At 43.1% G+C, this 27,545-nt stretch overlaps 1 protein-coding gene across 1 annotated transcript in view; it reads right to left on the reverse strand.

Moving 5' to 3' along the window:
• The window catches only part of TOGARAM2 (TOG array regulator of axonemal microtubules 2), a 52,576-nt gene continuing 25,031 nt past the window's right edge, over positions 1-27,545 (reverse strand). The window contains exons 9-22 of the mRNA XM_049833884.1: positions 25,898-26,088; positions 24,798-24,954; positions 23,426-23,599; positions 21,179-21,320; positions 19,412-19,517; positions 17,373-17,608; positions 15,992-16,150; positions 14,856-14,973; positions 13,761-13,864; positions 12,187-12,391; positions 10,779-10,995; positions 5,103-5,189; positions 2,455-2,837; positions 1-2,268 (exon numbers count right to left, since the gene is read on the reverse strand). Of these exons, the coding sequence (XP_049689841.1) occupies positions 2,593-2,837; positions 5,103-5,189; positions 10,779-10,995; positions 12,187-12,391; positions 13,761-13,864; positions 14,856-14,973; positions 15,992-16,150; positions 17,373-17,608; positions 19,412-19,517; positions 21,179-21,320; positions 23,426-23,599; positions 24,798-24,954; positions 25,898-26,088 (2,141 nt within the window). The 3' untranslated portion in view covers positions 1-2,268; positions 2,455-2,592. The remainder of the gene's footprint in view (positions 2,269-2,454; positions 2,838-5,102; positions 5,190-10,778; positions 10,996-12,186; positions 12,392-13,760; positions 13,865-14,855; positions 14,974-15,991; positions 16,151-17,372; positions 17,609-19,411; positions 19,518-21,178; positions 21,321-23,425; positions 23,600-24,797; positions 24,955-25,897; positions 26,089-27,545) is intronic.

Here is a 27,545-nt window from a genome sequence, read left to right on the forward strand (position 1 = left end):
GCTTTATTCTCATTGACTGTGGGGAACAGTATGCATGAAAGTACCACTTGAGGCCAACAGAGTTAAGAAACCAGTTACATGGGTAACTTTTCAAACCTACTTTTTCAAGTGCTATAACTAAATGCATAAAAAACAGGCTCTGGGAGGCATCATATGACATGCACAAAAGCTTTTTTCTCCCAAGTGCAGAAACTTCCCCCCACATTCTCAAGAGCCCAAGCACAGCTGAAAAGAAAGTAAAACCAAAGAGCTTTTACTCAGCCCAGCAAAAGCAGCCTGGGCAGAGCAGCATTTACAGGGCTCCTGAGTGAGAAATCTGCAGAGGAAGGAAACAGCAAGAACAACTATTGAGGTAGAGGAAGCAAAACCAAGAAGCCCTCTAGAGATGCCAACCACTTAAAAAAAAAAATAAAATTGCCTGTTAAAATAGATCTCAGGCAGTAGCAAACTGCAGGTGCTTAATTACATGACATAGTTCAAGGTCTGCTATTTCAACTCATCCATCCTCTAACACTCTCCAGTGTTTCACCCTTAGCATTGGGTGCACACATACAATCTGCGGAGCCCTGTCACGCCTGCAAAACAAGTGCGTGCTACCAGGCCGTTCCTGTTTCTGGTAAGCTGTTAGAAAAATTTCTTGAGATGCTAAACTCCAAAATGTTCTAGCAGATCTGCAAGGACTATGGCTTCCAGCAGGCTCTGCAGGATCCCCAGAGACACCAGTGTTTCAGAGCCAGGTCCCTGGGCTAGGTCACATGCCAAGACTTCAGAGATGAGTTCCTGAGTGCTCCCTGCTACTAAAAGTTGGGAGTTAAAAACAAAAAGCAGTAGCAAAAAAAAAAAACCCAAACATTTTAGAAGAGTCTACTAAATAACTTTGCTGCTTTAGTACTGTACTAAGAAGAAAAAGAGATTCCTTAAGAGGTGACCCAAGGCAACAATAGTATCTGGCAAGTTGGAATCCTGTATACATACAGACATACCAAACAATGTAGCAAATAAATGTAAGACCCCAAGGATGGGCAGATCTCCCTGGACTACTCTTTGGCCACCCAGCTTCGTACAAGGTCCTTGTACGTGTCAAGAACCTGTCAAGGCTCTTTTAACCTTCCATGGGCCCAGTGTGTTTCATGCCATTATTGTCCTATTTTTTTTCCTCCCCAAAACTTCTGTTTTTCTTTCTTTCAAAACTCTGCCAGGATATTGCAGACTATATGAACATAGATCAGGCTGCTCTGTTTTCATATCTGACTATACAGATGCACCAACATCTGCTGCTTTCAGCCCTTCCTCTCTTCTCTCGTCATTTCTCTCCTTGTGCTTCCAAACCTTTCTATGGTGAAGGACTGGCACATCCCCTCCTCACTCTGTTTCCTGAAGCTCAGGTTCAGAAGTGCTTTATTGCTCCGCATATAAGGCAAACCCTTCACTTCTCAAAAGATGGAAAAAAAGACATTTAAAAAATATATATACTTTAAAAAACTAAACCTTGTCCCACGATGCCTGCCCACAGCTTAGGTCTCCCCAGCTTCTGTAGGACACCCTTAGCTCACTCACTGCCCACCACTCCATGTTCCACCCAGCACCCCCTGCAAGGTGGCACAGCCCCCTGCCCCAAGCCCCTCTCCTGCACCTCCTCAGGCGTGCCCCAAGGTGCTGGGAGGCAGTCGGATGGCACTGGTCACCTCGCCACATCAGTCCATTGCATGGGGGACTACAGAGAAGATGCATGCCCTGAAATGGGAAGAAAATTTCAGTGCAGCTGGGGAGATTTCTGCTGTCATGGGACAGGGGGTCTGAGCTTGACCTGGACATCTCAGGTATCTGCCACTGCACCAGCAGCTACCAGAGACTTGTAAAGGGGCCACCCAGTAGCTTGGCACATATGACATACACTGGCACATACAGTGAGATGCGCATCCTCCGATAACCCCATGGCGTATCCTCTGGGCTAGCAGGTCCTGGTCTCTCATTGTCTGCTTCCCAAATCAAGCCATCTAATCCTATAACCCCAATGCTTCCAAAGCCCATCTCTTACTTTGTAAGTAAATATATGTATATATATGCACATCTCTTACTTTGTAAGTATGTATATAAATATATTATTTTCCTTTTTACAGTTACAAATTGCATTTACACACAGGGTTGGGGTTTTTTTGGTATCTGTGCAAGCATCTTAAGGAACATGAGCTCAAGATATAAAATTTTTGAGAATTTTTTATTTTTTATTAATTTTTAAAACCCAACATCAAAATATATAATGTATGTCTGTAACCATAAACTCTGTAAGATAAATCCTGTTCTTCAAACACATAGAATAAAACCATAACCTGTAACCATAAACTCTGTAAGATAAATCCTGTTCTTCAAACACATAGAATAAAACCATAACCTGTAACCATAAACTCTGTAAGATAAATCCTGTTCTTCAAACACATAGAATAAAACCATAACCTGTAACCATAAACTCTGTAAGATAAATCCTGTTCTTCAAACACATAGAATAAAACCAATGCCACCGCCATATCCACCTTTGCCTCCACCTGTCCCACTCAGCACCTATCCATCAGCTTCCTGGAGAACACCAAGCCTTCAATCAACATTCAGGTCCAAAATGTCGCAGAGGTTTTTCACCACACACGGAAGCTGCTTGGCGGCATACTTCTTCAGCCTGGAGCCCATCACTTGGTAGAGGGTATCTGCAAGCTTGGCGACCACAGCCCTGACTTTGCTGCTTCGGTTAGGCAGGACCCTGTTTTCCAGGAAGAACCAGAGCGCGGGCAGGGTATAGCGCTTGACAGCTGAGGGTTTCTGAGGATAAACAGATTCCACAAGCACTGCCGGATGAGAGAGAAAAGCTTCTTAAAAACATTAATGCAAACAAGTACCTACCTTTATTTTTGGTTCTTGAAAGCCTTTTCTGGTTAATATCAGCAAGCACAAACTGCCCAATGATCCAGAAACAGGCAACAGTCACTGATCATCCACTGAACAGAACAATCAACCTCTGAGGACCTTAATTTCTCCAAATTAGAGGCTTTACATCTGTGATAGACTTAGCAAAGTGAATCATACACATTTTGCAAATCATTTCACTATCCGCTTCTGCATTACAAATGACAAAAATGTCAAATCACTGTTTATTTCCATTAAGAAGTTGTCTAAACCATCTGCTGAAGATTTTGAAATGCAGCTTAGAGAGGTAATTGAAAGATTTCTAATAAAAAGGATGATTACTTTTTTGTGACCTTTGATGAAAAATGCCAGAAGTCTAATTTGGCAGTTCCCTTTGCTCAGTGGCACACAGTGAACAGCAGTATTATACTACACTTCAAAACTCCAGCCCACAAAAGATGTGTGCTGCTTGACAGTTTTATTAGAAACATCAGTGACTAACTGATGTTTTTGGCAGAATGGTCTAATTTGAGCTTTTTTCCCCTCATACTTGGTGGCTTCTAATGAACAGCTGTTTCAAACTTCAGGATGTCTTAGATAATTACCCAGACCCCATTGCCATGGCATTTGAGCATCTCACAATTTTAATGGCATTTACCCTCACAATGTTTTCTGAAATAGGGGAATAGAGAGAGAAAAATCTTACACGGGGCTGAAATTTAACCAAAACCCAAGCATTCCCTCTCATTCTCTCTGAAGTCTGCTCTCAGCTCATTTTCTGAACTATATTAAATACAAACAAAAATTTACTACCAATAGGCTCCTCGCATGGCAGATTTTGCTGAGAGATCAAAATCTGAAATGGTCTGGAGACAGAGTTCTTATTTTCTGTTCAGTGGAAATGTTATGCAGTAACCATTTATTATTCTGTATTGTAAGGACCTTCATTTTCTCTACACTGTTAATCTAGCATCAGTCATCAACACTTAAACAGCTGCTGAAAGCACCTAAAACCAATTCTGGTAAGCAGGAAAAGGGTTATGGTACCTGTTTGAAAATGGGAGTTAATGTGAGTTTAAATGCTATTAAACACAGTGGTCACTATGGAGCTTCAGAAGAGAAAGAGCTGTCTGTTCTCTCTAAATCCCAGAGAGAACATCTGCCCTCCCTAAAGTAGTCCCAATTTATTTTCAAATGCTTTATTTTTTCAGGAGATTAAAATAACTGTAAAATTATATTCTATGTTTATGGAGATTTACTTTATTCAAATTATCTTTAAAGGCCCTTTTACATTCGCTGTGGCTAAACATGCCCTTTTGAGATTCATAATGAAGAAGCAAAGTGTATTAAACCTTGGATTAAAAGATGCTGGCATAATTAGCAGTGGATTTAGCCCTAGTTGAAGCAAGGCTATAAATAGTCTTTTCTAGTATATATTGCGATTATAATTTTTTCCATTCCTTGGCTATTGGTGGACATAGCAAGCTACTATTATAAATCAATTATCAGCTTCATTTGTAGTGTGTTGGACGCTGCTGATACAGAAATAGACTGTTTGCACATCCTGAAATGCTCAGAGTCCAACATCCTATCTGCAGTACAGGCAGGGAGCCTCAGTAGTTTGGGCTGAACTGCCCGCTTCTGCCTCTCTGCCCCCAAATCCTGCTTTGCACAAAATCCTTGCCTATAATATGTGTGTTGAGTTTTCATCTATGCTATGAGCCCCAGGCTCTGCAGAATTCAGCCTCAAAAGTTTCCAACAGGAAAACAAGAATCCCATGATGACAAAACAAACTGATCCTCAGAAATACCTGTTGCCACAATTTTTTCTAAAGGATGGTTGTTCACTTTAGAAAAGGGACCTCTTACAGACCTCCATGACCTTTACTGTACTGTCCTTCAAAGAGAGGAGCCAGCCACGGTATTTTTAGCCCCCTCTTTCCTGGAGGTGGGTCCCAATATGCCCCAGTGAGATCTCAGGGCTGGAGCCCAAGCACCATCCTCATCTCACACACTGCATGCCTCTGCAGCAGCCAGGCAAACCCCTGCCAAATACACCTACTATGTGTATTTTGCAGGAGGGACAAGCTCAGGACCTTCTAGTGTTTGATGAGCTACTGCACTGTCTATTCAGGGGCATTTCTTCTAAATATTGCCTCTGAAGACTTCTTGACTTAGAAGTGGAAATTAGCTGAAGCAAGCGATACCTGAGAGATGTTCTGTGACATCCAGCAGAGCTTGGCCACTGAGGAAATGCACTCGCTGGGACAAGGCTCGCAGCAGCAATGCGTTATCTGAAAGAGAAACATTTCTTTCTACTCACTCTTCTGAGGTTATAAAAAAAAAAAAAAAGGGGGGGGGGGGGGGTCAGAGGTAACTGAATTTTTTAAAACAAATTTCTGCCATTTTCTCGGTGCTTTTCTTCTTCTTTCCTTCAAGCCTACTTGGGAGGATTTAAAATTCAAAAAGAAAAGCTCTAATTTCACATTCATAAATACAAAGTTGACTGCTGTACAAGGAACTGTGTTAAACACGTCACATCAGGGCCCTCAAAATTTAAATCACATGTAAGCAGTGAAAAGGTTGTGCATGCTGGAGCTTTGCAGAAGTGACATCCTCCCTCCTCTAAAGAAAAGGGTGAGAAGGCTCAAAAGTCCACACATCCATTCACATTTTAAGGATAAACTGGTGTTAAATCTTTAAGTTACCTGTTGGAATCTACAGACAAGATTCCAAGTTACTCTTACAAGAGAGAATTACTGCTCATTGCCAACACCATCTGCCTTGGGGGCTCTTGTAACATCTTTGAAATCAGATCTTGGCAGACAGACTGGAAAACGAACTGATTTCCCAATACTTGACAGTCATATGTATTTTAGTTTTTCCTATGCTGTCTGTTGTTGATTCAGAGTCTTGTTTTAATTTATGAACTGTTGCCTGGATTGTTCTGCAAGCCTCCAGTCTTACCACTTCGATAAGTCAAGCAAAGCTTTTCTCGGAGGCAGAATGCATGTGGGATGTGCTACGATACCTCATGATGTCACCAGGAGTGGCACCGATAAAGCAGGCAACGTACTTCATTGTGAACCATGACAGAGCTAAATCCTGAAGTGGTTTTAAGTAGCACTGTGCTATTAAGTGCACCTTTTCACATGAGATATAAAAAGGAAGTCCCTAATGATCTTCTTGGAAGCGTGCAGTAAAGAACTGATCCTGCTATCCTAATTAAGCTTCTGCTTTGGTAATTACACTCTTCTCATTCACCTTTTTAAACAGACACTTCACTTTTTGCCTCACACTCTTGCAGTATTGGCAGACCCTGTTTCACACTTGCTGTTCCTCCCCAGAGAGTTAACTTACAGCTGCTGCTTTGAAAAAAACACCCTGAGATCTGGAGATCTTGAAGGAGCACAAAATGTTAATTAATCATTAATATCAGTATCTACACAGATTTTCAGGGGAACACTTGGGGTTTGGGTGGGTGAGGGGGAACTGTTTGCTTGGTTTTTAGGAATCTAAGTGTATAGGCACTATTCACCTTTCAACTTAAGGGTTTCAAACGCCCTGTGCATTTTGAAACAGTAAAGCTGGAGTCAATAACAAATTTTCCCAACCATTACTTTAGCTGCCTTGAGAGACCTAAAGACAGAGGAGCTTTTAATGGCTGTTAGAGAGAACAAGGTGGCAGGCAGTTCAATTCTTATTAATTCAGCTTTAATTCTCTGCACATATTAGCTGAACTTGTTGGCCACAGGACACACGCCCCAGCATTTGCAATACGAGCAAAAGAAGAATCTGCTTCTCTGCGCTCTCATTTTCACTGTGGTCCCCTCTTTGCTATGTAAACACCTACAGAGGAAATTTCCCTTCCCCTCTTGCAGAGGGCTGGTTCCTCTGGGAGCTACTTGGGCTGCTGGCCTCACTCCACACCCTAGTGTCAGGCAGTGGCCATCTGAATGGCATTTCTTTCAAGACAGAGGACAGGGTAGGACAGATGTCAGAGGAGAGCAAAATCTATGTCTTGGTCCCATTGCAGTTGGGCTTGATTTGCTGATTCGCCGCCATCTACAATGTGGCTCCCTCGAGTGGGATTAGGGTCCCAGGTCACAGCTAATGAATGTGTGGGGCCTTCAGCTGGGGACATCCAAGCCAATGTCAGGGTTAAGCTAAATAAATGATTCAGGCATTATTTGGAAGCAAATTAGTTTGTTGGTAGGTAGAATTTTTGTCTTGAGGATGGGGGGGATTTGTTTTGGGCTTGGGGTTTTTTTGTTTTTACATCGAGTGATCAAGCAATTTCCTCACCAGCTTACATTTTTGCATGGATCATTAAAGGTGACAGATGAGAAAGTCTCACCTAAAACTCAGAATCTGAGGCATGTCAACACAGAGTCTCGGAGCAATAGCTGGGCTCTTAGCTATGAAACTCAGTGGAGCAATGGGGCAAGACATTGTGCTCACTTATTCTAAGATAGGAGCGTTGCGCAATCCTTTAGAGTTCTTGGGGGGGGTGTCATTTGCCACTTGATTTTAAATTGAAAAGGCAGACAATTTTAAAGCATATGGGAAGGTTTCGCTCATGCATTTTTCCAGTAGAGCCTTCCTTCCCCCACTAAAGCCCTAGGTGTTGAATTTTGAAATATTTGTGATTCAGTTGCCTGTTTGAATTTTTGCAAATGTTCATAAAAATGAGCAGAACCAAAAAAATATATCCCACCCTGTTTGCTTGAACCTGTCTCTGGGTAAAGTCAGTGTGATGAGAGACAGATGTACCTCACTCCTGTTCTGACATCTGCGAGCATGGAAAATTTACAGTGATCTCTCAGAGTTGGTGAGAGGGGAATGACAGAAAGCTACATACAAACTCCTGAAGGGATCTGTTTGCCACATCCTCTATTAGCAGGATTCTGCAACTTTTCCCCAACCTTCTCCCAGGCACGACAAAAAATGGATAAGGGCCAAGAGCACTACAGGTCTCACACCCTTCTCCCCACTTCATGATCAGGAATAACCCTATACTTGGGACACAGAAAGGCAACAGGTCAGCAAATTCACTGAGTTTGCAAAGCAGCTGATGTGGAGAAAGTTGTTAATTTCCCTCTAAGACCTGCCTCTTCAACACTAAATTTTTCAGGCATATTCACCCAGTGCTGCATTTTCACAGCTGACATAAATCTGTGTGGCAAGGGAATTTACAGCAGACCTTGGCTATGTAGTTATTTGCTATAGCAATCTTGCCCTATGCAGAACAACATGTGGAACAAGCCATCATTTACAGCTGGATTTATACCTGTTTGTTCTAAAGAAATGAACTTGGCAAATCATAAATTCCCTTTTTAAAAAAAGAAGCCAAAGAAGAAAGATGGAAAATAGACAAGACTGGCTAATGCCTATAATGTAGAGCCTTCCAGGAAGCAGTACCGCAGCAGCTCTGATGGGCCAGTGTCCCTTCATGCCAATAGCAAAGCAATTCATTTGGGAAGTAAAATTGGGCCCAAACAACCTCCAAAAATCCCTTTGTCCCTGAATTCTAGCAAAGTTGTACTCCAGGATTTATTGTTCAGCTCCTTCCGTACCAAAGCAGACAAGGAGCACAGAGCCAAAGGCTCCTGGGGCTTTGGGGAAATGCTGGTACATATTCAAGCCTGTCTGGGAACTGGTGCATAAAGACTGCACCACCACGGCTTCTGGTTACCCAGCTCACCAGTTACAGTTGGCAGGAATTCAGGTTCTTTGATATATAGAATAAATGACATGAATGATCTGCAAACCTGGAATCAAACACAGAATCCAAACACTTTATGTGGAACCCACTTTTCCGTACATTTTAATCAGTGTAAGAAAGTCCTGGTGAAAACTTTTACTGATGGCATTCATCTTTCTAAAACCAAACTCCTTGCATCTATAAGTGCACACACACCAGCTCTCATCTCACATTTCAACAGAAATCAGAGCTGGAGTAAACAGCAGATGAAGAGCTCCAGGGACCAGAAACTTCTGGTCACAGCTGCAGTGATGACAGCAGTAACACAAGTATTGCCAGTGCGCTGATGAATCTACAGCAGAAGATCAAGAGGGAAATTCAGGCCTGGATTCATCTCGCCAAACTTTAGACACTTCACTGAGGTTTCAGTGGGTAGATGTAAACACCTCCAGCAAGCTACACAGAGCAGCCTGAGTCTCTCTGCCTGATGGAAATGTGTGCAAAAAGAAAACCAGGCAACATCAACACCTCTCCACTAGATCCTAGATCCTAAAACAAAGTGCATAAGAATAACCTACGAGTCACAGAGAACAACACTTTCCATAGACTTGGGTCTGGTTTTCAACTGTGTCCTCTGGCTGCAACTAACCCTACCAGCCCCTTCTTCACTTAAAGAGCCACCCAGTTGTCTGTCCTTGTACTCGTTGTGAATCATTAACACCAACCATAAAACTAAGGTGAGACAGACACACAAAAAAATCTTAGTATAATCACATTCTACTTTACTCCCATCCTTTTACTTCTGCTTTTCTGACTCCCTTATTTTTAGGTTACTGCCTCCAAATTAAGGCAAATTTAAACCTGTGGCAGGTGAGGCAAAACAGGGAGCTAACTTCAGGACAGTATCTCCATATGCTTTTAAGAAATATATACTACCCACATGCATACAATCAGTTTCTAGAGCAGATCACAAGGAAATTATTCCGAATACACTGACCAAAAAGTAGCTGTTAAAAGATGTTTTAATGAACTGTAAAGACACTGATGCAGACTTCTGTAGTATTACCCGTGAAGGAACATGCCACTGTATTTGCCAGTCCACAGCATGCAAACACAGTTTTTGGACTGCGATAAGGGATGGGCTGGAGATGCACTCTGCGGGGCAGGTGCCTCCAGCCGAAATGAGCCTGAGGATCCCTGAGAGCTTCAGCATGACCCTGGTAGGCAGCAGAACACATGCTGCACAACCTGCAGCAAACCATATGGTTCAGGACACAGGGCAGATCAGGACCTCACCCTCTCCCTACTGCAGGTATATATTTTACATCAGCAGACATACTTACAGCCCCATGCTCAAGCACCTAGAAAAGGGGACAATAATGGGCTCCTTTCCCTTCTGGAAGAAGGGAGCCAAGGCAATTCTAACCCCACACACGTGAGACCTCCAGGCTGACTATAGAACAAGCATTTCATCCTTCATCTGATCTCCACTATGATCTTTCGTAATACAGTGTCTTATTAAATTTAAGGTCTCAATCTTTAGATTCATAAGGACATTTTCATTGGGCTTTACATGGCTAAACTACTACCTAAAACTACAAAATGAGTAACTGAGTTCAAAGGTTTTCATATTGTAGTCAGCAAGGGACAGACACATCTGCTCGGGAGAGCTGCCACTGCCAGAGCGTGGAACAAACCCCAGCGAGAGCAAAGAGCCTCCACCATCCTTCCCACCATGTGTTTCAAGGAAAAGGCACATTCCTTTCATCTTGTTTTAGTGGATATAAACTTAACAGAATGCACATCTTAGAAACCCAATTCAGTAAAAACAAAATGCATGCAGTTTCCCAGGAAGAAGAGGAAAAAACAGTCATGCTGGATGCTAGTCACTTCCCTCATGCTCTTCTGGCAGGAAATTAAAATAATCCCTATAATATCTTCTCTACTGAATTAATAATCAGACATAAGATCCAGGTGATAATCAGCATCCATTCAGCTGCAGATCACAACATGATACAACAGATTGGGATAGAAAGAATGCAGGCAGGACTTCATAAATATCTTGCAGCAGCTGGATATTTCCACAGACGACACCAGCTATCAATAGACTTGGTGTTCACTTGACTCTGAGACATAGAAGCCACAGTTGAGGAAAGTCAGTGTTAGAGGTCAGCCTTACCTAGGTGAGCAATGAATGCTTCCAGCACTTTCACAGCTGCAGCATAAATCCCTGAGCGTTTTGAGTTCAGATTGTCAGTGACTGCTGTCACCAGAGAGGCCAGCATTGGGTGTAAGGCATATTTGAGTATGGGTGTCATCAAAGCCAGCACCTCCAGCGCCTTCTGGTTCACTTTCTTGTTGCAATCCTGAAGTCTCAGGACAAAAATATCAAAAATCTGTTAAGAAAACAAACGACATGAAAGCTGGATTAAAACGTCTTTGTTTCAAGAGGGTATGTAGAAACAAGTACCCAGCAATGTAAAAGATGAATGTAATTCTTTCTGTCAGGTCAGCACTTGCTAGCACAATTTCACTGTTTTCCTGTGGGCTACTCACTGTAGTGCTTGCACAACCTCACGCTGGTTGAAAAGATTTTCATATTTTATTAAGAGGTTTGGGTGGGGACAGGATAGTTCATATGCTGTTCTCTTTACCCACAAATAGTTAAATTAATTCCACATTAATAATGCAAAATATTATCTTTGGTATAGAGGTATGAAAACAGGTATTTAAGATGGCCATTTTTCCATAAAGTTGTCTCAAGTACTGAGAGTAGTTTTCATTTTGCCAAAACTGTGGCTGGATGAGATCCAAGTTTTGTTTTATCTGTCTCAGAACCTGTGTCTGGAGGAGTGCAGGGCTCTGATAAACTCTTCAGGATCCAGGCCATTTGTCTAGCTAACAGGTAGACTTCTGAAGTTTAATGTGCTGTGCAGTTCTCATTAGAGCAGGTTCAGTCCCTTGACAGCCACATTATCAGGTGCCATTTTTGGGAAAAGAGGAAAAAAGCAGCTGCTGGGAAGAGAAGGAAGAGAAGATCTGTCTCTAGCCACTTTCCTCCTCTTTCCAAAGAGAAAAAAGGACCCCGGGAAATGTGAGAACAGTCTTTCCTAAGCAGGAAGGCGATGAGGATGAAAGTGAATAGGCAGACCTGTGTCTGTGCAAGGCAAGATAAAGTTTACAGGAGCATCCTTGAAAAAATAATTTATTATTTTTTAATCAACCCAGCCTGATACTACTCTTCCCTATTCCAACACATTTTTCTTCTAAAGAATAATTGCCAAGCTTTCAGTGGCTAGTTTTCCTTTATTTCAACCTAACTGGTAGTAGAAGACAGCAGAAGCTACAGCAGTAGTAAACTGTCATGATCTCATGAACAGCACCAAAAGGCACCTGCCAGAGAAATACGTCTGGACTGAAACTACTTGCCCTGAAGCCTGGAATTGAATTAAATTATTCTGAGTAAGAAGGGACCAGCCTGTCTCAAACAACTAGTATGTAGTGCCAAGACACACTGAGTTAACTTTACTGGTACAGGTTTGGGAAGGGAGCTAATGGGAAAGGAGCAATAGAGATGTCTTGTGTACCGGTGTAATGTTAGTGGAGATGAACTGGGGGCTGCTTTTGCAGTGATCTAGGAGGAGCTCCACTCCCTCCATTCGTGTCTGGAACTCCGTGGCTGTCAGGAGCCTGAAAAGCTCCTTGAGCTGTTCAGTTTCTTCCGCGGTCTGAAGTGATGTGCGACGGACTGTCCGACGGGGTAAGACGTGTACATCAGAGCCAGACCTCAACCTGGAAAATAAAAACAAGGCAAGACCTTTTAGTGATAACGTCTTCAGTTAATTATGAGGAAAACATCTCAAGGAGACTTCCTAATGACGTGATTTCAGCTAGATCCTATCTGAAAAACAACTTTGATCTCATGACTATCATTACCAGAGACAATTTGCAAGTAACATTATTGGTAGTGCTTACTCAGAAAAACCAAGGCACCAAGGATGGGATTTATCTCACTTATCTTCAGATGTCTTCCCAGGTACTCATCTAGCATCTCTTTGTGGGGAAAAATAGGCACTACTTCAAAGTTTAAATGTCTTTGGGCATTTGAGTGGGAGATGTCTGTATTATAAGGAAATTTCTTACTCTGGAGAAGTGTATCTACAACAGGTACGGGGATCTGGATAAATAGCTCAGATGCATCTGAACAGATGAATCCTACCCAGAGAAATTAAGGGGCATATCTGAAAGAATTCAGAGGCTCAGTAATAGAGATAAAAACAGAAGCCAGACATCCCACCACTACACTCATATTATTGCTTCCCTAGGGACTAGATCCACAGCTTAACAAACCTGATGGGAAAAATTCTCTTGAATCAACCTCTCTCTGCCATGAGGATGGGGAGATCCTAACTATGATAATAAGAAGTGTGGTCACCTTCCTGCCACTACTGAGCACAACAGAGCTAAATAAATCCACTATGTTATCAGAGAACAGATACAAGTAGCTCTCCCACTGGCATGGGGAGACAGCAAGGACCAAATTCCTGTCTTGAATGCTGGTTGCAGCACAGGGGAAAAGAACATGCTGTCCATCAACCAAGTAGTAATGGGTCTGAATGACATGAACAGCTACAGAAAAAGTCCACGTTGAGACATCTGTTGACCAGAACTGCTCAGAAATTGTCTTGCTGGTACTGTTTGAGGGACAGAAACCCATGATTCAGTGAGGCCAAACCACATGTATCAAAAATGCTATTTTGGGGAATGGCATCATGGTTCTAGACTGGGACTTCTCATCAAACCACCCATCTAAAAAAGACTCCACTCAGATAAGAATACCCTGATCGAAATTACTGGTCCAAAGTCAAACAGCAGAGACCCGACCTTCTTACAGCCTCCACAACACTGTCCTTGCCACTGCACTGGATCTTCTGAGCTGCAACTGCTCGCTGTCTTTTCCTCTCTCTCAATTTTTCTAGAAAACCCTCCAGAGAACTTGTGTTCAGCCTAATGCAGAAGTAGACATTTTTTATCATAGAAGATTTGTGGGGCAAGGAAACAATCTCTGGGACAGCTCATCTCCACCAGAAAGATTTTACTGAGGAAGAGACATGTAAAGCTTGTCATGTGCTTTGTCAGATATAACAGAAGTGCTCAGTACCCTCCATCAGAAGGAAAGCTGTCCTGGGACATCTTCAAGCTGTGGCTCCTAGACTTCCTGGTGTCCTTGACAGGTGGACATTCATATTTATGATCTTCTGTTCCCTAGATATATATAAAAAAACATGAATCTATAGAAGATAAAATAGGAAATTACTTGTTTAAAATGCAAGTTATAACCAGAATCACTGCTACCAAGAAAGGCTTAGGAAAACATTTCATAACTTAGAAAGGGAGACAGGCCAGAGATTCAGTGATGTCTACTATTTGTTTTCAATAACCCAAAGCAAGTTATAGGTGCTACTATAATGGGCAGCAGTAAAAAATCCTGAATTCATTATTCTTGAGCACAAATGGGAATAATACATACTGGTAGGGAACAAGCTTTCTTAAAGGGAATAGCAGAAAACTTTTGGACTTTCTGGAGGTCCCATTGTGTTGGGAGTTGATTTGGTTCACACTTAACTCTCCCTATTCCTGCACAAAGGCATATTCCTTTCTAGAATGTAAATTAAGGGTGGGGGGGACGGGGACGGGACGACACGACACATGACCAAAACCCAAATAAAACAAACCAGGGATGAGTTTCCACTGGATGCTGAATTCACAAAGCTTCTTCCAGCTCCACAGTGCATGACAGCAGGGCAGTATTCACAGAATACAGACAATATATGTACTAATTATGGTTGCCTTGTGCATCTTTTGTATATTTGGAAATTTTCTTGGCACTACTACTTCCTTCATCTGTTGCAAAGACTCTATTATCTTCAGAAGCACTATTCTCACTTCATTGCTTAATTGGGGGGGGGGGGAGGGGGTGTAGTGTTGAGGTTTCTTATGCTTAAAGGTAAAACCATTTTCTCCTACTTCCCTTTCCTGTTTGTGGCTGATATTCAAAGTACAGCCACTTTATTTCTAACCAAACCAGTTCATTCACTGCCTGCAGATAAACAGGCTGAGGATCAACAGTTCATTCCCAGGAGCAAAATGATTCAGTGGAAGAAGAATGAGATAAAGAAAGAATAGGTATGTTTAATCTTATACTAGCAATCTCACTACTTGCATATAGGAGATATTTCTCCTGCCAAGCACTTACTTTCTGCTTAAGTGTTGCCATAACATCTTCCAAGTCACGTGAGGGGACAGACTGTTTCAAATACCTATCAAATTTTCGATGATTCATCAATATATTCATCATCTTCCGTCCATAACACCTAACACAGGAAGGAGAGAAATGAATACAGACTACTACTGTTTTTTCTCCCTTGTGAATAAACAAAGGAAGTGTTAATAGAATAAGCTGATATTTTAAACTTATAATGTGCAATAAATTCATGAGAAGATATTACCCATTCAGCAAAGAGAGATATTTACCTCCACTTGTTGTCACTGCACAACACTGCCAGCTGAACGTGAGAGGCAAGAGAACACAGGGCAACAGGAAAATACAATTTCACTCTGAAATTGTGGGTATGCTTCTGTGGGATCGAAGGATCCCATGGGACAAGCAAAGCATATTTCCTGCTTTGCTGTCATGGCTTGTTTGCAGTGCCTTTCTGCTATTGACAATAATTTACCTTTCTTTAACTGGCAGAGAAGCTAGGACAAATCGCCTCATGCTTACTATTTGTTTTCTATACTACATGTATGCATACAGGCAGCTAGCTGCTCATGTGTTCTTGGCATCTGTTAATGGGAATCTAATTTAATAATTAAAGTAAGGGGTTTTTTTGTTTGGTTGGTTGGTTTGGTTTTGTTACTATGAAACTACAGCTGTCTTCAAGAGGAAATTTGGAAGTCGTTCAGCCACAGACACAACATTATACAATGACTGGGAAGAAAAATTTGTGACTACCTTAGCTATATCTGAAGAAGAGGTTTAGAAAGACTGATTACATTGGTTAAAGACAGCTGGAATTTTTCTAGGACAGTCTTAACCTTATCAGAAATATATACTTGGGATCTTTCAGTGATGAACAGTGGCCAACGCTTCAGCTTTGCATTACACACATAAGACCAAACAAAACTGTTTGACTGACTAATCTGAGCTCAGTTGATCTGAGTAAAGAATTATTCAAGTCACAGGAATTTGGCAATGGTCATTCTTGCTGGACAACCTCATGTTACCCAGTACTGTCATTTCCTTCACCTTCAACTCTTTTGTGGCTTTATCGTTAATAGCCAGACATCAAACAGTTTTCATATTTTAGGAGGTGAGATGAAGATCATCACCTTGTGTCCGGATGAGAGTCCTGAGCAAGCTTCACCAGCGTGCTCACCAGTACGTCAGTAGTGGCACGTGCACCCGACAAGAGCTTCTCAGCTCCGATTCGCTCCATCGCAGTCACTAGGTGTTTGGCCGCACACCTCCGCACCAGGACATTGCGGTGTCTGAAACAAGAGAACAAACACTGGGGCAGAGAGAAAAGGAGGGCCAGAAGCACAGTCCTTGGTCACAGCATGCTCCCCATCATTGCTGGGGGAAGGAGGCATGTGTTCTTGCTGCAACTGTAACCACCTGTAGAAGATTCTGTCCTCAGATAAACACAAAGTTGGTATTGTACAAAGAGACTACATGCAAGGAAGAGGGAAGAATTTAATCTTCCTGGACTATCTGATACTCCATTTCTTTCCCAAAATTAACTCTGAGAAAGAGCGAAATGAAAGACAATTCATGCTGACTTGGCAGAGGGCTTCCACTACACAGGCAGAGCTGCAGCAGGATTTAGGCTTATTTCACCCGTTCATCTCCAAATCAGCAGACCCTTGAAAAAAAAAAAAAAATGGGGGGGAAAAACCCTGTGGGGCATGAAGCTGCAGAATATCCAGCAATGCAGCCAGTTTGTTCTTTGATGCTTGGCAAAAGGTACATTTGAATGTTTTACCCTTTTCAAAACCTGAGGAAAGGGTAGCGGTCGTTTTAGCCAGGTTGTCCTTCCTAGAAGGTGCCTATTTGAAACTATCAAGCACAGCACTGATATTTTAAGGCAGCATTTGCTTCAGCTATCCCATGGGAGCCAGCCTGTGAAGGTGCCTGTAAAGTGACTCACCATCTCAATGCTAACATGCAGCTTCAATTTGAATAGAAAGTGGAACTCTAAGGACATGACAGTCAGACAGACTCCTCTCAGCAGGAGCTGTACCTGCTGAGCAGGCTGTGCCACATGCAGCGGGTTCTCCCCCACGTGCTCCATGTCCCAGCAATTAGCTTCTTTATTTCTCAAGTTAATGGCATAATGATGATGCATGTTTTTTCCCAGGGCCTCTGTGGTTAGCATGAAATATCAAAGGGCAGTCACTACTGGGATTGCCATTGTCCCTCTTCCCACAAAGCCAGAAGGCTGTATCACCACAGCCTTTACAGGGACTTTCACTTCCCCATCATTTACCACATCTAGGCAATGTTGACAGACTGTGAGAACAAATAGGCTGCAGTAGGGCAGAACCAGATAACAAGAGAGAGGGAGTGAGGTTGATCAGAGAATCTAATCACGGAGTTCACAGAAGATGCAGGAGAAAGGACCCTTCCCTCCCATCATTCCCCTTCTGCTTCCCATCCCTTCCCCCTACCACACAATTTAAGGTGAAGGATATCACTAAGAGAAGAACGTACTGGACTCCAGTAGCCATGAAAGCAGTCATTGCTCGTGCAGGAGTCACGGTCTCCACCATAATCCCCAGGGATCGATCGGCTGCTTTCTGAATGAACTCATTGGAATCCCCCATCCTATGGAGCAAGACCCGAGCAACCTCGTCCACCTCGTGGTCCATGTGTTTCTTCATGGTCCTGAAGAGCTCTGCAAGAGTGCTGATTGCAAAGCGAGACACCTTTGAGCGGAGGTTGTTCACCTGGGGAAGTCATGAGGAGAAATGTAAGAATCACCTTGTAAAGAAAATCAGTTCCCCTAGACAAAAGTCCTAGGAAACAACAAGACTTCTTGCTGTGTCCAGGTGGAACATAAGAATACGGTAAGAGCAGAAGACTACAAGAACAAAAACACACTTACTCTGATACCAACTTCTTCTCTGGCCTCAGGCCCACTTATACAATACAATTTTAATGAGGCTGCAGGCTTAAAAATATTGTTTCACCTAGAACAAATTGTGCTACTTAGCCATAATGTACACTGCTTTGATTTTAGGCCCTTTTACTGAAAACAAATAAACAAACAAAAATTAAAGCAGGGGCTGTTTTTAAACTATAAAGGTGCAATTCATAAAGACAAGATAGAGGAAAAGTAGTAGTTTCCTCCTATCAAAAATTGCAGCACTGGCAGTTTGAGCACTCAGCCAGGAAACAGAAAATATGAGCTCAAGTCTACAGACTAATTCAGAGCAGGAACTTGAGTCCTTCCGCAGCTCCATCTACTCAGGAGAACCCTAGCAGTTGGACTTAAGGCACTTAAGGATCCTGGAAATCACATGTAATTACAGCTGCAATCAGTGGGGTTTTACAGCATTCAGTGCTGCTCTGGAGTGATCCCTGCTTCCAAAAGGTTCTCCCCACAAGGGTAAGGAAGAAGCATCTCAGAGTCATGTGCTTAATTTGAAAGATACTTTGAAGGACAGACCAGTGATTCTTTCTGCTGGACTTAGTTTGCCTGTCAATAAAAACGAACCATGTAAACGCTAGAAGTGCTTGTGAAAACAAAATCTGGGACTGGAATGAAATGAAAGCTGAAAGATGTCTCTGCACATGAATGTGTAGAACAGAGAGGAGGAAATTTCCTCAGAAATACAAGTGATATAAGAATCAGATGAGCTAAGCTGAAAGGGCTTCTTCTCCTAACCCCGATATCAGAGTGGGAGAATCCAAGTCCTGCATATCTGAACAGAAAGGTTTGAAGAGTCCAACAACCCAAGAGGCATTCAAGCCTCCAACATCATTAAATATTAGATAGGAGGACTGATTTTCATGGAAATGAACTAAGTCTTACTGTCTTCTGCCAGCAAAGGAAAATTCAATATATTTGGCAATCATGTAATAAGAGTACAAGGCAGCTGGTTCAGGCCAGAGACAAGTACCAAGTCAGAAATATAGCCACAGATGTTAAGGAGCTGAGGTTGAGACCTCTCTGTTAACTGAGAGATGAGATAGTGAAACTGTGTGCGATTGCCCTGCAAACCCCACAGCCAGGCCACTCCAAGCATTCAGTGGTTGCAGTACAAAATTCCATCGGTGCATGGAGGCAACAGATCAATGGGCAAATTACCAAAAAGCACACAGAAAGTAAGAAGGAGAAGCCATCATCAGGAAACACTGGAAAATAAAAACCTGCAGTCAATCCCCCAGGAGGCTGAGGAAGAGGAGGAAGTGGGAGGAAGCTGGGAGGCAAAAGCTGCAATGTTTAATTACAGCTTGGGCAGAGATTTGGGCTGTGGCAAATCACCTGATTAGCGTCTCAGTTTCTGCATTTGTATATTGCATTATAATGACACCTAGCTCAAAGAGGAGAGATGCCCTACATACCAGTAAATATAGCTATATGTACAGACAGATCATATAGATAGGTGACAAAGCTATTAGAAAAATGAGGTCTAAAAATAGTAATGAAGGCAGACACTGAGCACACATGTAAATGAATAAGCACATATCTACTTTACGCCCCATGTACAAAGTACATGGGACACAATTAAACATAATGTTCTTACCTCCTTGGTAACTGCCAAGGAAACATCATGAAGTCTACAGAGAAGGACTTCTGAGTGGCAGATAGCCAGGCGTCTGACACTGAAGAGTCCCTTCATCTTCTGCTCCCTGAAAGGCAATTACCAAAAAGATTGATTTTTCTCACCACCCAAGAACTAGGCAGCACCCTCTGAAATTACCAGGGAGTCGGCACAAACAAACAAAGGCAGGTGCTTCTCATACAGGACTTACTTAAATCACGGAACTCGTTGCCACAGGATGCTGTGGCAGCCAAAAGCATACATAAATCCAAAAGGCAAATAGATGGTTTCAGAGGGGATGGGTTAATTTGTGGCCATTAAACAAGACAGCCTTTCTGAAATCCCTGGCACACAAAGTCCCTATGTCACTGCTTCCTAGAAGCTGGGACATTGTGCCATGTTTCTGTTTCTTGCACCCTCCCTGTACCCTGTCTCTGAGATACAGTCCTGCCTGGCTGTTACTGGGCATTTTTCCTCTTTGCCATCCCCAGAGAGCAGTTCAGGAGTGAGAGTCTGCACTGCCACTCCATAGCTGAGTTTGCACTCTGCAATCTAGTCGCTGTGTCCACCACCACCCCACCCACCCCCCTCGCCACCAAAAAAAGCAGTATGTCCTAAAAGATTCCACACCTGGGCAAGAACAGTCAAAATGCTGGATTTTCCAGAAAAACACTACTTAAAATAACACCCACAACAGCAACATGTTATCTAAAAGTAGTAAAAACACGTCTCTTTCAGCACTTTCTTTGTGAAGGACCTGAGCTACATGAAGGCACATGATGCACCATGGGTTCACCAGGGCTGCAGGGCATAACTAGGGACCCATCCCCGCTGGGGTCCCTGAATGTAACCCTGACCCCATGCACCTGCAGCAGCTTTCTGCACCTCACAGGGCACCAGACAGGAACAGGGAAGAGAAAGGGGAGAGGTGCAAAACAAAGCAATCGCACAAGGAGATACATCATGGGAGATTTTTCATGGTTATCCCAGTATGAACAGAGCCCTAAGTGAGTGTATGCTGACCCAGAAATCAAAAAGACAACCAATATCACCTGAAATTTGTAGTGTCCTCCTGTCTGCGTCTAATTTCAGGACACACTGTGATTATCAACAAAACATCTTAGGCCCATATTAAGCAGCAAAGAGGAAAAAGTTTAATTCTAAAAGTGCAAGATTCCTAAAGGATTATTTTTTTTCCTTATCTTTTGCCATGAGCCCTTCAGGAGAAATGACAGGCTGAGGAACTCTGCACCATGTCTCAGTCTGTTTCTCAGAAATAGGAACTCCCCACAGGCACTCCTGGGACTTAGGTGCAGTAGGTCACAGGGAGGCCCTGTCTCCTGCTGCCAGCAGCAGGAGCAGAGATAAATCCTTACTCAGTCCCACCTGGACCAGTGACCTGAGGCCCCCAATCTCTAAACTCAAGACAGCTTCCATCATGCTTCTGGCTTCAGCCAGCAAATCATCTTGTTCCACAACTTTTTCTCTTCCCTGAAGATTTTGTTTGCAGCTACATGGACCAGAAGACAAAGCTAGGAAACAGCATGGACCTGCTGCGGCTGTAGCACTGCTGCAGACCAAGGCAAATAAAAGGCTGCTCTCACGTCTTTATATTGTGACTGCTTTGGAGTGGTTTCGCTAGTTCCCTTTGGACATCTGGGCTGTCTGGGCCCAGAGGCACTAGAAATAATTGCTTCTAACTGAGCTTTACACTGAGAGGGAGAAAGACCAAACAGGGGGCTTTCTTACCAGTCATCGCTGCTGAGCCATGTGAGCGCATCGAGCAGCCCCTGCTGTGGGTGAGGGAAGGGTATGGCTTCCTGGGCGATCCCACCCTCTGGCTCCTCTTCCTCCTCCAGGACGTCCAGAGCAATGGGTGGCAGCGAGTTCACTGTAAGGAGAGGGTCAGGCACCAGCTTTGCATATCCCAGGGCAAGGCACCCCACCACCAAGCATATTGCAGCTTAATCTCCCAGCCAAGGTTACATATGGGTGCAAACTGGCATTGGTTCAGACTTCCCTGGTATCTGGCTCATTGATTTCCCCAGCACCCAACCACCTCTGAGTCACCCCCAGCTGGGCACCAGCTCCTTGTGTAAACCTGAAAATTGCACACACAGAGCTCCCAAGTCCCTAAAGGTACCACAGCCAGCTTGCAGTTTCATAGTGCCACAGAGCTCACACTCACTGGGAGCCAGTACCGCCCAGCGAGACTGGCTACCCAAGGAGTAAGCTCCTGAGATATGCACATAACTCCCTGTATCACCTCCCTGTTACTGGAGCACTGGGGACAGAGGCACCATGTAACTTTGAGGAAACATCTCCAGCTTCCCCCAGTGAGCATCAAGCCTGAATAACTGAGTCCTGCTGGGCTCGGGTGAATCCCCAAGGAGCAACCACCAGGGAACAGTGATACCTGACCCTCTAAATCTGACAGTGCCTCTGTTTCCATTTACTTCAAATATTCTAGACAGCAGGCAGCCGAGTGCACACACATTTTAGCATACTATTGGGAAAGTAGTAGTTTATGGATTTTGCTATTTTCAAAGTGTTATGAATATTTACTATTTCAGAAGTACCCACTGGCTGTATTTTGAAGATGCTGAGGTGAAATTTATTTGTCATCAAATGCACTTGTTTGCAAACTGTGCAATGCCTAAGCTTTCTCTTGTGGAAAAAAGCAATTTCTAGTGTAGATAGTTGTGACAAAAAAGCCTTCCAAATGTGAACGGAGAATAAAAATATGTAAATATAGATGCAAATTGTTGGCAAACACACTCTCTTGATGATAAATATACAAGGTATAAAAAAATTCAGATGACAAATGCATTTGTTATGAAACCTATTTGTCATCAAAAGCACTATAGGTCAAAAATTTCATGTCTTGCACTCAAAAGCTCATTTTCTAAAGTGTAGATGAAAACATCTGAGCTGTCTAAAAGTATTGAGTATAAATATTGCACAGAATCTAGATGAACTGCTATGGACTCTGCAGGGGTTTTACGCTACCTCATGTGTTCTACAAAGTATGGAGGAACTGTAAAATCAAAAAATATTCAGATGGGGACTAATTTGAATGTCACCAATATCACTGTTACTGACATCAGTGATGTCACTGCGTGACTATGTAGATATACACATCTATATTCAATATGAATGGAGAGCCACGTCAGGCTAGTTCTGGTCAATTTTGAAAATCAGAGTAGCATCACTAGAAAAGAGCATTCAAAGTATCATTCCTAGCTCCCTTTTGCTTAACTCACACTACTCAGGATCATAACACGAGGTAGGCTACCCACAAAGGAGAGATGAGAATCACTACGGACTTGCTATCTGCTGTAGATTTATTGCAGGTAGCAAGCAGCCTGGGAGCACCAGGCAGCGTCTCCTGTACGTCATCTGCTACACACAGCCACTGTGTTTGGGTGGGATGACAGGAGAGGCACTGCTTGTTCCCAGCTTGCATTGCAGCCGGTGGAATGAGAGGGGCTAGAAACCATTAAGCACTTTTAGGTGCAATAGCGTGATTGTACCAAGTCACTAATTTCCTTGCAGAGACAACCCTTGCTGTGATAGCAGAAAAGCTGGCTGGAGAGCCAGACAGCAGCACAGCAGAGGGCCAAGATGGTGAGTGGCTAATTGATCACGGTGGTACGCATATATGTACAGTTAGCACACCCTGCCAGACTTCACCGGAGCTCAGCCCTGCACTTACAGCTGCCTCCCAGTACCAGTGTTATATTTTTGACTATCGGTATGGGCAAAAGCTAGAGCTTAAGTCTTTACCACTACTTTATTCAGCTAAGCTTGCCAACGGATCTGTAAGCACTAAGTGCTCCAGTATCACCAAGCTGGAGTGGGTCCAAAGCAAGTTTGCTCTCAGTCCTCAGGACAGGCTTTGGACCCAAGATCCTACCTGTGGTTGAGGAATGAGGCAGTTTGTGCCCCTTGTGCAAGGAAAGAGCTGATGTGGGGGCTTCAGCGGAGCGGGCTCACCTGAGGACTTGCGTGGGAAGCTGCCATGCTCTCTGATGACGGGCAGGCTGGGCAGTGAGGGCCTGTTGACCCGCTTCTTCAAGGCACTACCAACGCGCTCTTTGCGTGCATTGTTCATGCTGGGGGAAATGAAATCTGTCCCATTGACAGGCGGTGGGCCAAAACCTGCAGAGGCTGAAAAGGACCTTGTAAGTGAAGAATGCTGGACAGGGTGGCTATGGGCTTGGAAAGAGCTAGAAAACTTGCTGGAGCTGGGTAACATCCCTTTGTTGTCCCAGACAACTCCAAGCATAAATAACAGTTGCATTCTAATGTGGGACAGTGATCACAGAATCATAAACCAGTTTGGGTTGGAGGGGACCTTTAAAAGTCATCTAGTCCAACCCCCCTGCAATGAGCAGGGACATCTTCAACTAAAGCAGGTTGCTCAAAGCCCCTTCCAGCCTGACCTTGAACACCTCCAATGATGGGGCATCGACAACATCTCTGGGCAACCTGTTGCAGTGTTTCACCATCCTCACTGTAAAAAACATCTTCCTTATATCTAACCTAAATCTACCCTCTTTTAGTTTAAAACTGAATGCAGTGATGCTTTCCCTAAGAATGAGGAAAACTCAGTACTGTTTGTCTTTTGCTTTCCTGTTTCAGAGGCTGGATAGAGAAGTTACATTTCTGGGGCTCCCACCTCAGCACTCCTCATCAGCACTTCACAAAATAATAGCAAGAAAAAGAGCAGATAACCTTGCCATTGCCCTTGGGCTGAGTGCTGACTTTTAAGTTCCCTGCCACTGCACTTGTGATAGCGCATGCAGCAGTACAATCAGAGCCCGTCAGCTGCAATTAAGTCAGTAACACTGCTTGCTCACCTGGGTAAAACATAAGCACTGGCTAAGGGCTCCAGCACAGCTCTGCAATGCAAGCTCCTCAGCAAGGAGTGGTGTGAGCAGGATAATCTGTCCTATCACGTGAGCAAGATCTTTTGTGTTTTAATTAGAAATAGTTTAATTTTGTTTCTTTCAAGTTGCACCTTAGTTGAAAAGCATTCTTTTGGACTCATCCATTCACTTTTCCTGGAGGCTACTCTCAATTAGAGAGTCTGAAGCCCCAATGTAGTTTGCAAGACAGAATTATCTAGCCTGAAAGACTTTATAGAAGGGGGGAAGGTGATAATCCGTGACTGACTCAGTGTGGGCCACAGGCAAGACACTTTGTACCTCTGCATTTTCCTTTGGAAAATGGAAATAAATTCTCTTCTAATTTCCACTTAGATGCAAGTGTAACAACCTTCCAGTCTGATTTCATAGACACTTGCGCCACTATGCAAATAGCAAGCAAGTGAACAAAAAGGCCTACAACTATAGCAACCACTTACTTTCTTCAGCTGCATCCGCAGGGTCAACACTCTGTGTAGGGAGTTGCAAGGACTTTTCCTTTTCTCTCTCTTTCTCCTCTCTACGCAATAGCTCCAGCTGTTTCATTCGCTTCTGGTCTATTTTCTTCTGAGCTGACTTAGACAAGGTAACACGGATCTAGTTGCAAAGGAAATACATCATGGAGCATAGAGATACACAAAGCCTACACAACACCTCATCAGGAACACAGTGGTATAGTGTCATAATCTTTAATGCAGCTCCATATACATCCCAGTAGTTTCAGAAGAACTCCTCCTTTCCTCACTGTGGCATACAATTACACCCAGTGATGTATAACACTTTACTACTGTAACTTTCCACTGGTCCAAGATACTGTTTCTCAATCTATGTCAGGAAGCCCTGCTTGAACAAAGAGAGTCAGGAATGCTCCAAGATGTATGAAGAGCTCACATGACCAGTGAACAGGCAGTTCAGTTCCCTCAGGCCAGGGTGGGGGAATAAAAACCATCTGCAATAACCAGCAATGAGAGGTAATTTGCTGTTTCTTAACACTCACGGCCAGTAATTGCAGCTGCTTCTCACTTCCTTGCTTCTGAAGGACTCAGCTTCTCTCTGAGAGCGTAAGTCCAAACAAGGAGTCATGTGAAAACAAGTTGGAGAAACATTGGTCTTAATGAATAGAAAAATTGAGAATGAGAGGGCTGTGAGATACAGCAAGAAAGGTAACCCAGGAAAACTAAGCTCTCCCATTTTATTTTGCAGCCTTGCTTACACTCAACATTATAATCTTTGCTTCTGTGCTTCCAAGCATGCACTTTGCACATGTTCAGTGATGTGTAACTTGCTCTGCCATTCAGATCTGCTCTAAATTGGCTTTTGTACATAAAGAATGCTTCTTGTATAACTTTAGCACCATCTCCCAACCAGCGACTTCTGCACTAGTGAAAATACTCAAGCAATTACTCTGCAACTTTCAAATGTATTCCCAAGAGAATCCACTCCCCGAGGGAGGCAGGTTATGATTTTCAGTGTCATTTTGTGCTAAGCACTGAACACTCACTGAAAAAGAAGCCTGCTCACCCCTGTCCTTAGCCCTTACCCTTCCATTGCTGTCCTTCAAGTCATCGTCACTCAGAAGGGGAGCACTCATGAGATGATCCATCTTCTTGGCCTGGATGAGTGGGAGGCCAGTTAACTGGGGCACAGGTTCACATAAACGTCTGGGAGACTTCATGTCACCAACAGGTTGATGCTCAAGAACAGGCAAAATGGGTTCCACAGTCTGGAGCTCTAATAAGACATGGATATAGCTTGTGTATGAGAAGAGCAAGGTACATATGACCCCTCCAAACATATGGAGTACTACCATACTGCACTGGCAGCAGAAATGACATTACTCTGTTGGCCATCAGACTCAAACCTACTGCATGATAAAGGCCTCAGCCCTTGACTTCTGGTGAACAGCTAGCTGTGTTTGATAAAGAAGAGCAGAGAGATGGAGATTGCTCTTGCCAAAAAGGTTCTTATCTGTTCCTATCCATTCTGATTTTAGTAAACATCCTCTTCTTCCTAGTTACTAAAAGAACTCCTGCTTTTTAATAGCTATATGCCTTTGTAGAGGTAAGAATCAACATTTCCTCCTCTTCACTGGAATATTTTAGAGGGCATTTAGAGAAAAGCTTAGGATTGCTAGAGTGTTACCAAAACCAGAATTGTGTTCTTGAGGTTAGAGAATTCATTCTCCCCAAGGAGTTTCATTCTAAATTGCAGCAGATCAGCCCACTTTCTGGGCAGCCTGACTAAAGGCTGATTTTCTTAATGGGAACAGCACAGTGCAGCTCATTCTGAAATACTCTCCAACAGAGCTGTTAAAACTCAGAGAAATAATCATTCCTAACATGGCATCACAGATGATAAAATCATGTGATAGCCAAGCAGTAAAAAAGGAATAACTTTCTTAAATCAGGAATTTTTCCGTGCAGAATGGTCAGATCAATAATAAAAGAGAGAGATGGTTTAACAATATAGCTCATTTCTAGTCCAGAATGTATCCAGCAAAAATGTCACCTTACTTACTCAGCAGTACTTCTCCCTAGTTGCATTCAGCATACTAGCTGCATACCAGTAATAAAGGAATCATTCCCATAAGCCCGTTGGGAATGATTATTTGGCAGAACTAACACTGAGCTAAGGGACCAGTGGATCTTTTGCCTTTTTCTGCACCAGCAAAATTATTTGTTAAATTCTCATCTCTCCTATCACTACAAACCCACAGATGGCAAAGGGACAGCAATGGTGTCTGAGGTTTTCAACTTAGAAGTATTGGCTAACACAGATGCACCAGACACCACATTTTGTCTTGCAGAAGTCTTATTACTAGTGATAATGCAAGGTGGGGAGGGGAAAAGCCAGTTGGCCTCTCCTACCCCAGCCTCAGTTTGCAATACTGACATATGCAGATAGAGTAGGGGAAAAGATTTGTAATCATAAAGATAGCATATGTGGTTTGAAGTAAATGAGTTGCACAGAGGAAACTTCAGTTCATTACTCAGAATTTAATTTAGGCTCGTGCTTTAAAAGGATGGAAAGTTCAGATCCTGTATAGGCTGGATCCTTTTTTAAGTCTCTTTCTCTGTAAATGGAAAATTCACAAGAACTTCCTATCACACAAGGTTTCACTATTTCTCCCAGTGCAAAAATAAGCAGTGTTGATGAATCTACTTCAGATCTCAAAGGGTTTGGTTCAG

This window comes from Accipiter gentilis, chromosome 30 (genome assembly GCF_929443795.1).
Source record: "Accipiter gentilis chromosome 30, bAccGen1.1, whole genome shotgun sequence".
Taxonomy (NCBI): domain Eukaryota; kingdom Metazoa; phylum Chordata; class Aves; order Accipitriformes; family Accipitridae; genus Astur; species Astur gentilis.